This window comes from Glandiceps talaboti, chromosome 4 (genome assembly GCF_964340395.1).
Source record: "Glandiceps talaboti chromosome 4, keGlaTala1.1, whole genome shotgun sequence".
Classification (NCBI taxonomy): domain Eukaryota; kingdom Metazoa; phylum Hemichordata; class Enteropneusta; family Spengelidae; genus Glandiceps; species Glandiceps talaboti.
Genome location: NC_135552.1, coordinates 15,868,071 through 15,883,672, shown reverse-complemented (window position 1 = coordinate 15,883,672; position 15,602 = coordinate 15,868,071). Strand labels below are relative to the sequence as shown.

Here is a 15,602-nt window from a genome sequence, read left to right as displayed (position 1 = left end):
TATCGGAAACAGATATTTTTTTATCTGGTCTAACTAAAACTGCTCATATTGAATCGACACAGTGTTCCCTGGAGAACGTTACGATCTGTTGACTAAAACACATCCGATGGTGCGTATTATCTTAAAGAGGAATCTAAGGAAAGTCAAGATAAACAATTTCCTCTTTATTTAGCCAGATTATCCAAGTCCTTTCAGGAAAGCTATTACACTTGATTGATGACTCTCTGAATGGGCCACTTGACAAAATACCCACTTTGTCTGGAATGATAAAAATACTCCACTTTTTTTGTTGTTGGTTTTGGAGACCATGTCATATCTAGCAAGTGTCTGAATATTTGAATGTATGAGTCATATAATGTATTAATGGTCATTGATACACTGCATGGTGCCGCTACGTCCATAGAGAGATATCATTTTTTCAAGGAGTCGCAAGATCAACTCCGGGGTCAAAGATCAGCGACAAAAAGCAAAAAAAAAAAGTTGTATTTTTATCTTTTCAGAGAGTGCATCCTTTTCAGACACAGTTTCCGAAATTCATTACTTCTGTCTGTTGTTATTTATGTCGCATATTATAATTGGTGATAGCATGTTACACCTAATGATGATGGTGTACGTACATATGATTCGGCCCAGTTATTGTTTTCAAGCAATAGACAAGCTACTCATATACACTGCATGGATTCACATTTAAAGAGAATGTCACTTTCGATGATTTAAACTGTTCTTTTTCCGATCCATCATCCCAGCATACCCATTGTTTAAATCTCTCCCACGGCCTGATATTGCAGTCTTTATGGGTCGTAAACTTTGCCCTAGGGATGGGGGGGAGAATTCAATTGATACAGAGTGGCGGTGACTGTTGACCGTTTGCTTTACTAACTAGTGGTATCTGGTTTTATTAATACCTTCAGTGACGTGTCCGGGGTCATCCGTCGTGTCCCATCACCTGGTAAACCTTTTGGGAGCTTGCTGATGGAGTGCGAACAGAAACCGTGAAATGAATGGCCTCAAATTTTACGAATAGCAACCACAGTGACATATTTCTGCCACTTTTCATTCTTGGTAAGTAAGAATCAAAACTGGTGTAATTTTTTTTTTTCAAAAATAGTTTTACGTTTTTATTATTCCCGTGTATACAACCAAAGCGGTTGACTTTGTCTATAACGCTTCACAAATTAATTCCCGATCGCCTCAGCTACATATGCCAATATTAACCACAGGAACACAACTTTGACAATGAGTAGTGTATAGTAACTATCAATTTAATCGATATGGCCTCGATTGGATGTCAAGAGGCAGGTTTAATTGATGACCCCGCAGCTCCGCCTCATCTTCACTTTTTGTTGTACTGACTTTAGACCACTTGCTTCAAGCAATGTGTAGATATAATCGTAAACATATGTGGGTAAACTAAAACTGTGTGAGACCGCTATTCCCCATCCACTTCGACTCCACATAACTTTTATTGTCGTTTCGAGAAGTGTTGAGGTATAACTTCTTCTTATTTACATACAGGCAAAACATTGCATTTGGTTCGTCGTTTGGTAGTCGTGTGCCGAACTTCTCTCCCGATTGGAAAGTCAGTCAGTCGTCTTCGTATCGGGGACCTGAATTTCTCCGCGTGGCTGTATTTATACTATAAATGGTGACAGTGCGTATGTAAGGAGTGCGATACCGTATGGTCATATGTTTCCTTTGTAAATCTGGCGTCGATTTGATGGAAAGCACTGCAATTTTATGACAATTTGTTTTGTTGTTAAAACTGAACAATTGCAGCGGTCCTTAGCAGTTTGCATCGAACTCTAATACTGCATTGACGAGCTCTAAGTGACAACTGACAGTCATTCCTACTTCGAACTTTAAACATTCATCGGATGTCAATATTCGTGTCCTGCATCCCAAAGCATTATCGACCCAAATAGCATTATTTACTCTCCTATTTATCAATTTATGAAAATTTGTGAATGCTTAACGACTTTGGACGAAGATGACGAAAGGCAAGCAGCAAAGTGACTCGTCGATGGAAGATTCGATTTCAACCGATGGCGAACATTACGGGTGCGACGATATCAAGTTTGAAATTATCGATGACGCCACTGACCAGGACAACGGCAAAGGGAAGTCTCGTAAAAGGAAAATGAAGCCGGAGAGCCCTGTGAAACCACGAGAAAACGCCAACGCAAGGGAGAGGGACCGTACACACAACGTGAACACAGCATTTATCACTCTACGAGATTTAATTCCAACCGAGCCACCAGACCGCAAATTGTCTAAAATAGAAACGCTTCGTCTCGCCGCCAGCTACATATCGCACCTAGAGACATTGTTATTGATCGGTGACGACGACATAGATCAGCCGTGCCTGCATCGAAGTATGTACCGCCAACCGTATAGCAGTGCAATTGGACAGCAACCAAGACCAATCTGTACATTTTGTCTGGCGGCTAGAGGAAGTATAGTTGCCAGAGCAAAGACCATAGTACCGGTAAGTACCGCCTTATCTTTATGACTGTTGTGTTAACGAAGAAGTATAAACTGTTTTGTCACGGTAGTTCAATTTATAAACAAAGATGAACATCAATTCTTCTTGCTAAATATACAACTATCATTGGTAAACACTGACTGTGGCGCCCACTATCCTGTTGACCGTATAACTTCGTTGATTACAAAGAATCATCACAGAGTCATGGTCGTGGGAAAATTCTTAAATATAGGAATAAAACATCTCCGTATAATTCTTAAAAACCATTCCCCTTCTCCCATTGAACGTTCGTATCGTAGGCTGATTTGATACAACAACACAAGTAAGTATGGCCGGTAATGTAACTAAATAGACTGGGACAGTTTCAACAGTTACACGCAGTTGCTATACATGTATACATCTAAAATAACAGGTTAAGGGAAATCAAATTTCAATATTTTACTCCGAGAGAAAGTGGATAACAGTAGTTTACTTCCTCATCGAAAGTTGTCATGGATAAAGCGCTTCGAACTTTTCCAGATAAAATTTGTCTAGAGTCCAGTATGGTCTTTGGCTGGCGAGAGTTGTGATATTTTAAGTCACGCGAAATCGAATCGATTCTTTATCACGTCAACCACATGAACGACTTTTAGTGTAGATGCAGTGATGGCATTAGAAATAGTTTCACCTGTCAAAATAATATGTACTTGTTGATGCAACGAATCAGAACACAAATGTTATATTTAATCGTAAAGATATCATTAGTTACTCCAGGGAGTGCATGGTTCAATACGTATCAACATGCACTCCTTTCACGAATAACCTGTAGTTTTGAGAGTATGTTGCTGTACACGTTCGTTTGACCTCTTGTCATGGTATTTGAACATAATTTCTTATTTTTGTCATTTTTTGGCATATATCCACATAATTTCAGACGAATATTGTAGAAACAAGCCTTGATTGTGGGTTAACGGTGTAATTTTGATGTAAATTTTCATTATTTTCCATTTTACATGTATGAGGGTTCGAGTCTGCGTAGGTATGTGTTCTGCTTTGCAACCAAATTCGGTATAGCTATTAAAACGGACGTGTGTTTTCAGTGGAATTAATACCAGCAGGATTCTTCACAGAAAATTTCAATTATTCAAAAAGAAAAACCAACACTTTATGTTACCTCTTTGCCTAAAATGAGCAGTGGCAGTTCTCAAATCCTAGCTACCCCAAGTTGAATTTAAAACCATTGCAAACTCTGTAGCCTAGGTCCACAATTACAATCACATTTCTTCCAAAACATTACATCCATTATATGCAGATTTAAGTCACGTGACGATTTCATTTACTTTACTAAATAAACAACAAAAGGACAAAAAGTAAGATTATTCACATAGATTAGAATTACATAAAAATACACGTAAGTGTTACAGTAATTTTGGTTTTCAACGAGGCAAGTGTTTCGGCTTTTTATCATTTTAATCAGTGTTTAGCCAACGCCGAGTTTCCTTAGACAAAACCGAATGTGACCAATACTGGCTTACAATATATACGACCGGCATTGAAACTTTTACAAGGCATATATCACGAATTGCCAGTGTAATGTCAATATTTATATAAGTTTGTATCAGCCAAATAAAAAGTTATCTACTTTCATTACACACAACGACGTCTTGTTTAGTAGCAAAGCGTAAACTGTAACAGTTGTACCGTACCACCACACACACGTATCAATGCTAAAGTACTTACACAGCTCGATAAAAACAAATAAACAACACGACTTTTGTTTACAAATTCTGTAAAACAATTCGAAAGAAAAGATAACGTTTTTCAATCTTACGATTGACGATTTGATCGAAGTATGCGGAGCGACCACTATTTTACAGTATGCACATTTCAGACAACATTTAGTTATAACACTATGTGTGATGGTTCATCATGGAAGCACCAAGATTCAAACACTAGTTCTCTCTTCTTTTACTTTGGACAGTCATAACTAAATCTTCGAACACAAGTTCTCTTCTCCCATTTTAGAAGATTTAGTTATGACTGTACAGAAATTTGTACAGAACTATTATGAAACGAACTCGAAAAAGGCATGCTTGTTTTATGGGGCAACTTATATACAGTGGTAAATCATACGACCGATGCGTCTGTTTACATGTAAAAAGGATGCGATATTTTAAGATTTCCCATTCTACTTTCTAAATTTAGTAACACAATTTGACCATTACCACAGTACATGGACTTTGTTCCTTGATGGTGTTTGGCCTAAGAGAAAAAAACTGGTAATCTTCACAGTATATATACACAGTGTTTTGCTAGAGTTTTAGAACCCTAGTGACATTGTCGCAGACTCTGTTTTATTCGTAACTCTTTAGATAATTATATATGTAGCGCTTTCTAGAGTTTTAGAACAGAGGGGTGGAATCTGGTAAAAACTGTACGGTTTTCTCTATTAGATAGTCTATAGTATTGTTCTAGAGTTTTAAAACCCTGGTAACAGATCGAGGTGCACACAGAATCTGGTAAAACTGTAATGTTTCCTACAGATGCAGCGTTATTGCTAGACTTTATAAACCCCGTGAGTACAGAGGGAGAATCTGTTTTTACCTACAGATGCAATGTTGTCGCTGGACTTTATAACCCCGCCGTTAACACACAGGGAGAATCTGGTACAGTTTCCTCTACATCAACTGTTGAAAGTATAGGAAACTGTAAATTTTTAGCTGCAGTTCTTAACCTTTTGTAACAGGAAGGATAAACTTTAATAACAGTTACACAATTTAATAAGCATCCATTGTTTTGTTAAATTTTTATAACCATGGTAACCCCGGAAAGTCGATACATTTTAAACTTTTCTACCCAGGTGTTTGCTGAGATTTCAATACTTGTATTCGTGTAACAGAGAAAGTTGAACATTATTGTGAAAGTTTCTACAACTTCTTACACGTCAGAACATGTAAGGCGTAAAAAAATATTGCTTAGTTCCGGTTACCTGACCCCACATAGTTTTTCACGCCGACCCTAAACTTTTTTTTTCATATTCGAGAAAAAAATAATAAAATCGCGAAGATTGTGAAGTCTCGCAAGAAATAATGGATGCGGAATCTGACATCAAGTTGAAAAGACAATATAAAACTGTTCTTCCAATCTGTAATGGCTGTACATCTAATGAGAAGAAACCGATAACACAGAGGCCATATGGAAAACAACGGAAACATAACTACCTGAACTAGACACTCACATACAGAAAAATGTATTTTAAAAAATAAGATAAAAAATCTACCTACCCCCACCTATTCTAAAATTGAGCGTCATCGGAACCACACAAATTTTTTATTAGGCTTTAATAATGGTTAGAGTTATGCATATACATACACACACACGCATATATATATATATATATATATATATATATATATATATATATATATATATATATATATATATATATATATATATATATATATATATATATATATATAAATATAATATATATATGGATTGTGTGGATAACTGGAACACATGATAGCTACGGGTTATACTTATATTAACATTTGTACCTATAATACATACATACATACATACATACAGACAGACAGACAGACAGACAGACAGACAGACAGACAGACATGCTAGTACTACTCTAATTTCATTGTTTATAAACATCTAAATATTATATTTGTGCGGAAGACTAACTCATGCATGTCATTTACATGATGTAGAAGTAAAATATTGTCTCAGAGTGGCAGCAATAGAACTGTATGGTGAAGGATCTAGGGTGAAGATGCCAGTGGAGTTCTCGAAGCGCATATAATATACCAGTATCCTTGATCGGCTGACGTTCTCGAGGAGAAATCGAAATCACAACTGAATTTGTGTGTGTGTATATACCTGAATGAAAAATAAATCGCTGGGGGTAATTCACAGTATAGAAATAAATTTTCGAGATTTCCGTTGGTGCTAACTTTCCTATTCTCAAATAATAATTGCGAATGTAACAACATTTGTTTTTTGACGATAAGTTTACATCCAAATGTCTGACCGAATTGTCTGATTTGTATTAATATTTGATATAGGGACATTATACATAGCGTAAAATGTGTACGAGTAACCTTTTTAGTGTAAATGGAGAGAGAGAGAGAGAGAGAGAGAGAGAGAGAGAGAGAGAGAGAGAGAGAGAGAGAGAGAGAGAGAGAGAGAGAGAGAGAGAGAGAGAGAGAGAGAGAGAGAGAGAGAGAGAGAGAGAGGGGGGGGGGGTACATGTCAGTTCCGTTCAATGATGTTGTAGCATGACCGAGTTACATTTGCGTGGGAAAGAAATCGACATCACCTGTTCTCATCACTCGTAATAATAGGGAAAAAAACAAAGAAATGTACATGATGCCTCAAGGCAAACATATACAGCAAATTGTAAAACTGTTTTAATTGCCAAAACCATAGAAAGGCTAACCTAATTTTAAGATAGGAATGTGTGCACATCATATTTCGTAATAGGTTGATATAGGATCGACATACATTAATTATCAAGTGTTTCATTGATCAATACATAAAGTTGTATGATACATAATAGGACAAGGCTTTCACCTCTGTTATGCAAGACTTCAGACTGCAAGACACATGTGCATTGCACGTCAGTGGTAGCTGATACTAGCGTGGCAAGAATGCCGTACCTTACAATCAAGACTGTTGCAGTCATAAATTAAGGTTTGAGAAGAAGGCGACCCATTTGTAAAAAGTGTATCTATCTATCTATCTATCTGTCTGTCTGTCTGGCTGTCTGTCTGTCTGTCTGTCTGTTAGTCTAGTTCCTTTACAGTATCGTTACCATTTTCAACGCCACTCACAGTTAGAAACCACAGTTGGCATCCAGACTTCTGTCTGTCTGTCTGTCTGTCTGTCTGTCTGTCTGTCTGTCTGTCACTCTGTCAGTCAGTCAGTTTGTCATTCTGTCTGGCTGTCAGTTTTTTTGTTTTTTTGTTTGTTTGTTTGTCTGGCTGTTTGCAAATCATTTGTGTATTGTATTGTATTGTATTGCATTGTATTGCATTGTACTGTGTTGTGCATTTCAGTTATGGATCAATAAAGTTTTTGTATTGTATTGCATTGAATTGTATTGTAAAGTATTGCATTGTGTTGAGTATTGTATTGTATTGTATTGTATTGTATTGTGTTGTATTTTTTGTATTATATTGAATGGTATTGTATTGTAGTGTATTCTATTCTATTCTATTCTATTCTATTCTATTCTATTCTATTCTATTCTATTCTATTCTATTCTATTCCAAAGTATTCAAACGACCAATTTTAAATGTAATATTGGTAATTGTTCAGTTCATAAAGGATATACACTTTTACCGATTTTATTCGTATAGACGTGATTATCCTAATATGAAGGGGGACATACGTTCGTATATACTGTGTTCACTGTATATGTGCATGTATATTTATACCAAACACATTTCCTACAACATTCCAGAATATCATAGTCCGCATATAAAATAACTGTGGTATGGTGTAACATAAAAATACACAGTAATACATCTAACTAACATGTGTTATAAATGATACACATGACAAACAATAAATACGCAGAATTCATTACACAAGCAGAGAAGCAAAAATCTTAGCCAACATTAAGACAGAGGTCAAGCAAGACGATAGAATGTAGTAATATTAGTAAGATTGTTGTTGAGTCAGACGATAAAATGTAACAATATTAGTGAGCCAGACGATAAAATGTAGCAATATCAGCATTTTTGGTGAGCCAGACGATAAAATGTAGCAATGTTAGTAAAATGTTTGTTGAGCCAGCCGATAAGATGTAGCAATTTTAGTAAGATTTTTCTTCAGCCAGACGATAAAATGTAGCAACATTAGTAAGATTATTGTTGAGCCAGACGATAAAATGTAGCAATGTTGGTAAAATGTTTGTTGAGCCAGACGATAAAATGTAGCAATAATAGTAAGATTTTTGTTGAGCCTGACGATAAAATGTAGCATTGTTGTTAAGATTTTGATGAGCCAGACGACGTTTTGTTTCACGTATCGTGATTTTAATTGTAAAACATTTTAGCGCCAATTTTTGTTTTGCCTGCTGAAGTCCTCGACATTCGTATAATATACCCCAATTGTCGTGTGTGTATGACAGTACACCCGTGAAGGCACGACTCGGTCACAAATGACGTCTGGTTTGGAAAGATGGCTCCCAATGTTGACGTAAATTACATTCCATGGCGACCACATCCTCTCAAATGTTACTTTCTATCGTTAACAGTCACAAATAAACTATGATTTACAGCAAGTAATTATGACCATCGTCTGTCACCATCGTAAATTATCTAAAGCATTAATAATGAAACGACAGCCAGGATAATGTAAAGTGACCTCACCTTGGTTTTCAGATACTGTATGGAGATCTGTATACATTGCAATGACTGAACAGATTCCAAAGTCTAAATTTGGTAGGGAATTAAACCTGCCCAGCTGTAACTGTGGTGTTATTTTTTCGAACAGACAACCAAAAATATTTTCACTGAAGATTCTCTAAACACCAATAATTAGACATTTTACATGTTAATTGAAGGGGGGGGGTATTTTTAAGTGACTGGAGGGCTGGTGTTTTTGATAAGGTTCGTTGTGAAAAACATAATTTGAAGTGTGGGGTCATTTGGAGAACACCACTTGAAGTGGGGATACTTTGGAAAACAATAAGATAGGTATATTTGTCATTTGGTGCCATGAACTAACTACAGAAAAACTCTAATTAGTCAAAATGTTCTACCGCAGGAGGGGCTATCCCCTCCTGTACCCTTCCCATTCTTAAAACTACATATGCATATGCCATGTGCACTATACAGTCAATCTTTTAGTATTAGGTATACATTCATTCAAGAATGGCTGGTTGTATATTAGCTTAGGCTAGGGTTAGATTAGAGTCAGACCCTTTCAGGCTCTAAACGTCACTGAATTAACCATAGGGACCTGGCAGGGGCTATATATATATATATATATATATATATATATATATATATATATATATATATATATATATATATATATATATATATATATATATATATATATATATATATATATATATATATATGGTAATATGTTATTTATTCGATTTGTCAACCTCATAATAAAAAGTTTATGTGACTGAAATTGTAGACGCATTATGGTTTATGCAACATCTGGATTTATTAAGGGAAGCCATAAAAACATCGAAAACTATGTATAAATTAATTGCTTTCAAATTGGTATTAATAACGGCGCAGAAAATTAAATTTGATTTCGCAATGTTTTGTTACATGTCATATTGCAGTGTAACTTAGGGGTGTCGGTGGCCGAGTGGTTACATTTGTAAACCACTTGCCTCTTAGTCTTACCACTGCGGTCGGGGTTCGAACACATTCTAGGTTTTATTAAATTTACCACGCTGTAAGTAAGAGTGTCATTCAGTTTGACTTTATACCGAACAACGCAGGTTTTCCCGGGGTACTCCAGTTTCCTCCTGCACTAACACTGAACCTTCCTCTTGTTATTGGGCCTAGTGGATGGCATATATAAACAAATAAATATCATACACTGTTAGAGTTTATATCTAAAAAGACATACATTTAATAGATTGTGAATAAAATATTGCCGCGTATACTATAATACCATAACAGTTTTATACACCATTAGGTAGCGTTATTCAAAAACTGGTTCCTGTCAACATTTGCCAAATTTGCGGAGACCGGTTATGATAGATAGAGTTATGCTGTGTACTGAGGTACACTGAAGACAAATATACGTGTACATAGAAAACAAAAATTGAATCACCAAAGTAATCTATGCTTTTAAATTCAAAACATTCAAACTTTGAATAGTATTAAGGCATAACAAATGTATTGGATAGGGGGGGGGGGTCATTTTGGAAATTGTGGTCTTCCTGTGGGAGTCATTTTGGCTTTAGTCATCAGGGTCAGTTTTAGAAGAAGAAAAACATGTTCAACTTCAAAGCACCAGCCCCTGCAGTCAGTTAGAAATGACCACTCGATTCGGCTTAATTGTATCCATAATAACAGATTGAATTATTAGCGCATTGAGGAGCTGATTTTCGGGTGCGGACCCAAAAAATTCGATGTGAGTTATTGTACCATATTATGTGTATAGCTACACAAATGCATTTACCCACATGGGATTCGATATATTCGTGTATATTTTATACATGAATGTGGGTCTATATATACAAATGTTTATACATGTATGTATCTGTACTGTGTCTGTGTCTGTGTCTATGTACATGTATGTGTCTATTTTTGTCCCTGTCTCTAAAATTCCGACCTTGTAACAACTACTCTTGAGTGAGATAGAAAGTAGGTACAATGCTATTACAAATGGATGGATACGTTATTACGTCCAGCCGTGAAGAAGCAGCATTCTTTTAATAATGATACACCAACTATGATAATTTACCTGTGAGTTTGCCACTCAGTTTGTAGATGTCAAAGTCATTAATATCCTGTGATAAGTTTCGCGTATTTATTCATTTAGCTGTGTATTTTAATTAACTGAACAATATTTGACTTGAAATCTAATCTTTGCTGCATGAGTTAGGTGATCGGTACTGGATTCAGTTTACGTTGTGTTATCTGGTAAATCAATCTCTTGAATAGTGTTATCGATCCGACTAGACGATACTTGTTTCTCTCTTCAGCCTTTTCCAAAATAACAGAACGCTGTCAAAATTACATTTGTAACATTACAAAGGAAGTGAATAGGAAATCCTATTGGAATACCCCAAAAGTTACCACTGTGCATGGAATTATATAGATTTTGAAATGCAAGATCTTAAGTGTAAGAACGGGTTCCTTGTGCCTATTCAGTATTGTGAGGCAGACACGTGGGGAGGGAGAGAGAGAGAGAGAGAGAGAGAGAGAGAGAGAGAGAGAGAGAGAGAGAGAGAGAGAGAGAGAGAGAGAGAGAGAGAGAGAGAGAGAGATAGAGAGAGGGAGTGTGTGTGTGTGTGTGCGTGTGTGTGTGTGTGTGTGAGAGAGAGAGAGAGAGAAAGAGAGAGAGAGAGAGTGTGTGTGTGTGTGTGTGTGCGTGCGTGCGTGTGTGTGTGTGTGTGTGTGTGTGAGAGAGAGAGAGAGAAAGAGAGAGAGAAAGAGAGAGGACAGACAGACAGTCAGACAGACAGACAGACAGACACATAGAAAGACAGAGGCAGAGACAGTCAAACAAACAAACAAACAGTCAGACAGACAGACAGACAGACAGACAGACAGACAGACAGACAGACAGTTAGTTTGATGGATCTTTCAATTGAACATATACATGTTTCATGTCCACCTCTGTAATTCATTTTTACCCAAAGTATCAATCAACTTATACTAAAAGTTGGACAAACATGTGTAAGCTCTCTAATATTAAGATTTACAAGATACACGATATTCTTTAATTAACCGGTCACATGTACACAACTATCAATTTCACATTGAACACATGAAGCCTAGTAATCCAAATGAAAAACAGGGTTAATTAGCTGGTTAGAGTTACCAGTAATGAAACAATAACCGTAGAACATGGGTCATTATGTTATTTTTCTTTGCTCTAGATACAATAAATCATATAAGCGACCAATAAATTATTAATATTATCATTATTATAACCATATTTCTCGAGTATCATCTTGCTAATAAAGTAAATTATAGAAACCGCGAAAAAAAAACCACCGGTGCGTTTGCTTGTTCATTGTAAGCAGAAAGGAGACAAGAGCCAGGATCCCATGACTCTGTTTACTGATAGAAAATGATGGTATAACAATCGAGTATGACTGTAAGTGTTGCATTATAACTTCTGCAGATATAAGAGTCTGCCTGAAGCTACATCAGAGGCACCCCTGTTGTTTTCGTATCATTTGCATTGTTGTTTTTACAATCTAAGTTTGTCATTATGCGAAGTCTTTCCTTAGTTCACCCCATTACATGTAAGCAAATGCAACGATGTTTTTTTCGCGGGTTGCGTTTATGTTTACATCCATCCATCCATCCATGCATGCATGCATGCATGCATGCATGTATGTATGTATGTATGTATGTATGTATGTATGTATGTATGCATGCATGTATGTGTGTATGCATGCATGCATGTATGTATGTATGTATGTATGTATGTATGTATGCATGCATGTATGCATGTATTCATGTATGTATGTATGTATGTATGTATGTATGTATGTATGTATGTATGTATGTATGTATGTATGTAAACATGACGCCATGTCCACTATCATCTAGTGATGTTTTATGATATCTCAAAACACTGTACAGTGGAGGACTGAGAATAGACAATATGGACAGATAAAATTGTTGACACCAAATGTGGAGATTTAAAGCTTACATGGACAGCAAATTAAGAAATAAATAGCAATTCCACTAATAAGTTACTTTGGATTAGGGCACCTTCAGTACAAGGGGAGAAGACCAGAGGCCGAAGTTAGGGAAGGTCACATTTTACAAATCGGTTCTCGGTGGAGTGGGTCACATTTTACTTCGACGCGATGCATTGTATTATCTAAAAAAAGTATCTGCATTATATTTGTGATTTTGGAACCCCACTGCTGCCAAACCTTACCACTGCCACCGCTGTATCGTAAATTTATATCATATTGGTGATATTATAGTGAATCGTCTGTTTTCTTTGGTACTGCAAATTGCTCTCAGCGATTTTTTTTTATACAGACACAGTATACAAATACAAATTAAAACACATCGTACAGATTATTGATTCGGGTTTGGGTCTTGGTTTAAATTACATGTAAATAAAGAACAAGTGAAATACACATTTTGTTTATTCATCCAATAGTCACACAGAAGTAAAGGTTTTTGTAGGGATGTGTGTTCTTCGAAGACTTGTTTTGTTTAAGTAGGCTTGGTTTGATGTGTGGTGGTATGGTGTGGCTTGGTATTAGGTTTGGTTTGGTTAGGTTTGATTTGGTTAATTTTTGTTTGATTACCACATTCAACAGAGATTTTTTTTCAGATATTCCATACACAGTTTTGGATTTTTAAGTTTGTGTGAAATGCTTAAATAAGAGAATGTCTTTCTACATCAACTTCTACAGATATATATTTTTTCTACATTATCAATGTTGATGTCTACTTCTAACAATAGGGTGGCATCTCTCGGGATGTTTCTAATGTTCTTAAGATATAACGGGACAGGCACAGCTCCAACAACGACAAAAATACAGAGATCGCAAACAACATATTTCACTTTTAGTAATACTTCACACTTTGTACATAAAGAACCGTGAGAACATATTTGTGTTGCAGCTGCTTGCACCAGTCAACAGGGAGAGAGCTGACCAGCCGGAGACACTCGAGTAAAACAATCCGTCGAGTGGATGCACTATGATGATTTGGCAACGTTCTGGTCATCTTCACCAACAAGCAAACGTGACAATTTGAAATATTTCACCCGTATACAGGGAAAACGGTGATGTCCATAATTTTTAACTGTTGTCAAAATAGCCAGACATTTTATTCCGTTGAGTCATGAAAACTAGATAATTTATTGCCAAATTGACTAATTGCTTTCTGTCAACCTTCTTCTGTCTTACAGGAGCCTTCGAGAAGCAAGACAAGGCTGTTATCAATGCACGATCCAACCAGTCTGAGTGGCGTGTTGAGATAAATAGAACTCTAGCTGGACGGGGACGGGAGTTAACTTCACGTTCACGCGAGAGTTCTACATATGCAAACACTCAAATCGAAGCTGGAGCTATAAAAAGTGTTGGATTTTTATTACAGTTCCGTGGCATATTAATGAACGTCGTTACGAATTGTTTGAATGTGTCAATTGGGACAAAATTCTTGACAGTTGAGAAATTCGAGAAAAGAAGTCGTGGTTATAATTCAGTATTCGAAAATTGAATTTTCGGACTTCTTCCACACTTGTTGCTGTCAAAAAAAAAATAAAAATGATGCACCCAAATGAGAACGACTGATAAAACACTTCTCAAACACGGACCTCATCAATATACATATACATAACGTGGCTAAATAGCTTTTATTTGCCGCGTTAATAAACCGTTTTCTGACATCGCACGCAATGCTTTGTGAATTTTATGATGACAGCCAAGACTGTTTTGACACTCGCTCTCTTAAAGACGAGTACTAGAAATATTATAAATAACGTTTTATAGATGAGATGTATCAAATCACCTGAGACAGCTCAACTTTTTGCAAAAATGCCAAATGTACATCGCATGTTTTTTTTCCTTGTGACCTGCACATTGAAGACAATTGCAATGTGTCAAATGTCACCATTTTTTATACTATCACGTATTGAACGAGTTTCATATTGAGATGATAACGTAGATAGTCACAAGCTGGGTTTAGATGTTTTTGGTTTATATAGTTTTTTTTTTTTTTTGCTGCATAATTAAAAATCACTCATTGTGTTCTATTTACTGAGACATATGCAATTGACTGAACTCAAACCTGGTATAAGATACAGTGATGTAATGTCCCATGAGTGAAACACCAAGCCTACAACATTTTAGCTGTAATGTCCCATGAGTGAAACACCAAGCCTACATCATTTTAGCTGTAATGTCCCATGAGTGAAACACCAAGCCTACATCATTTTAGCTGTAATGTCACATGAGTGAATCACCAAGCCTACAACATTTTTAGCTATAAAACCTATGCATGATCAGATGACGTAATTTATTCGAGGAAATCCTTACAATGCGATCAACAGTTCTAACACAAATTGTAATGTTATAGAAGGCATACGTCGGCATTAACATTACTTTAGAATAGTATAATCGAGAGTTATGTAAGTCTTTTCATTGGACTATTAAAAAGTCTGTAAAATCAGCTAGTACCATTTTAATTTGCTCAAAACGAAGGCAAATAGTAATCAGTCAGCCAGGAATAGGAAATATATTTTTTAACAATGAATGAAATTGACAACCTCTTTGAACATGCTGTCTATAAATTTATAGAACGATATCATTTCCAGTTCCGCTTTTCACATTTTAGTAGAACTAAATACGACGATCGCATTTTTTCCCTTTTGTTTACGATGACAAGACTAATTTGGTGTTTTAGTCGAAAAGTGTAAATAAGTAAACAAAGAGTTAAATGCT

General features: G+C 36.1%; 1 protein-coding gene across 1 annotated transcript; it reads left to right on the top strand.

The window, feature by feature from the left end:
• The first annotated feature begins 1,373 nt into the window (after positions 1–1,373).
• On the top strand, positions 1,374–14,419 carry LOC144433958 (uncharacterized). The gene is made up of 2 exons (XM_078122375.1): positions 1,374–2,485; positions 14,069–14,419. Exons 1-2 carry the CDS (start codon positions 1,988–1,990, stop codon positions 14,138–14,140), a joined length of 570 nt encoding a protein of 189 aa, XP_077978501.1. The 5' UTR covers positions 1,374–1,987; the 3' UTR covers positions 14,141–14,419.
• The last annotated feature ends 1,183 nt before the right edge of the window (positions 14,420–15,602 follow it).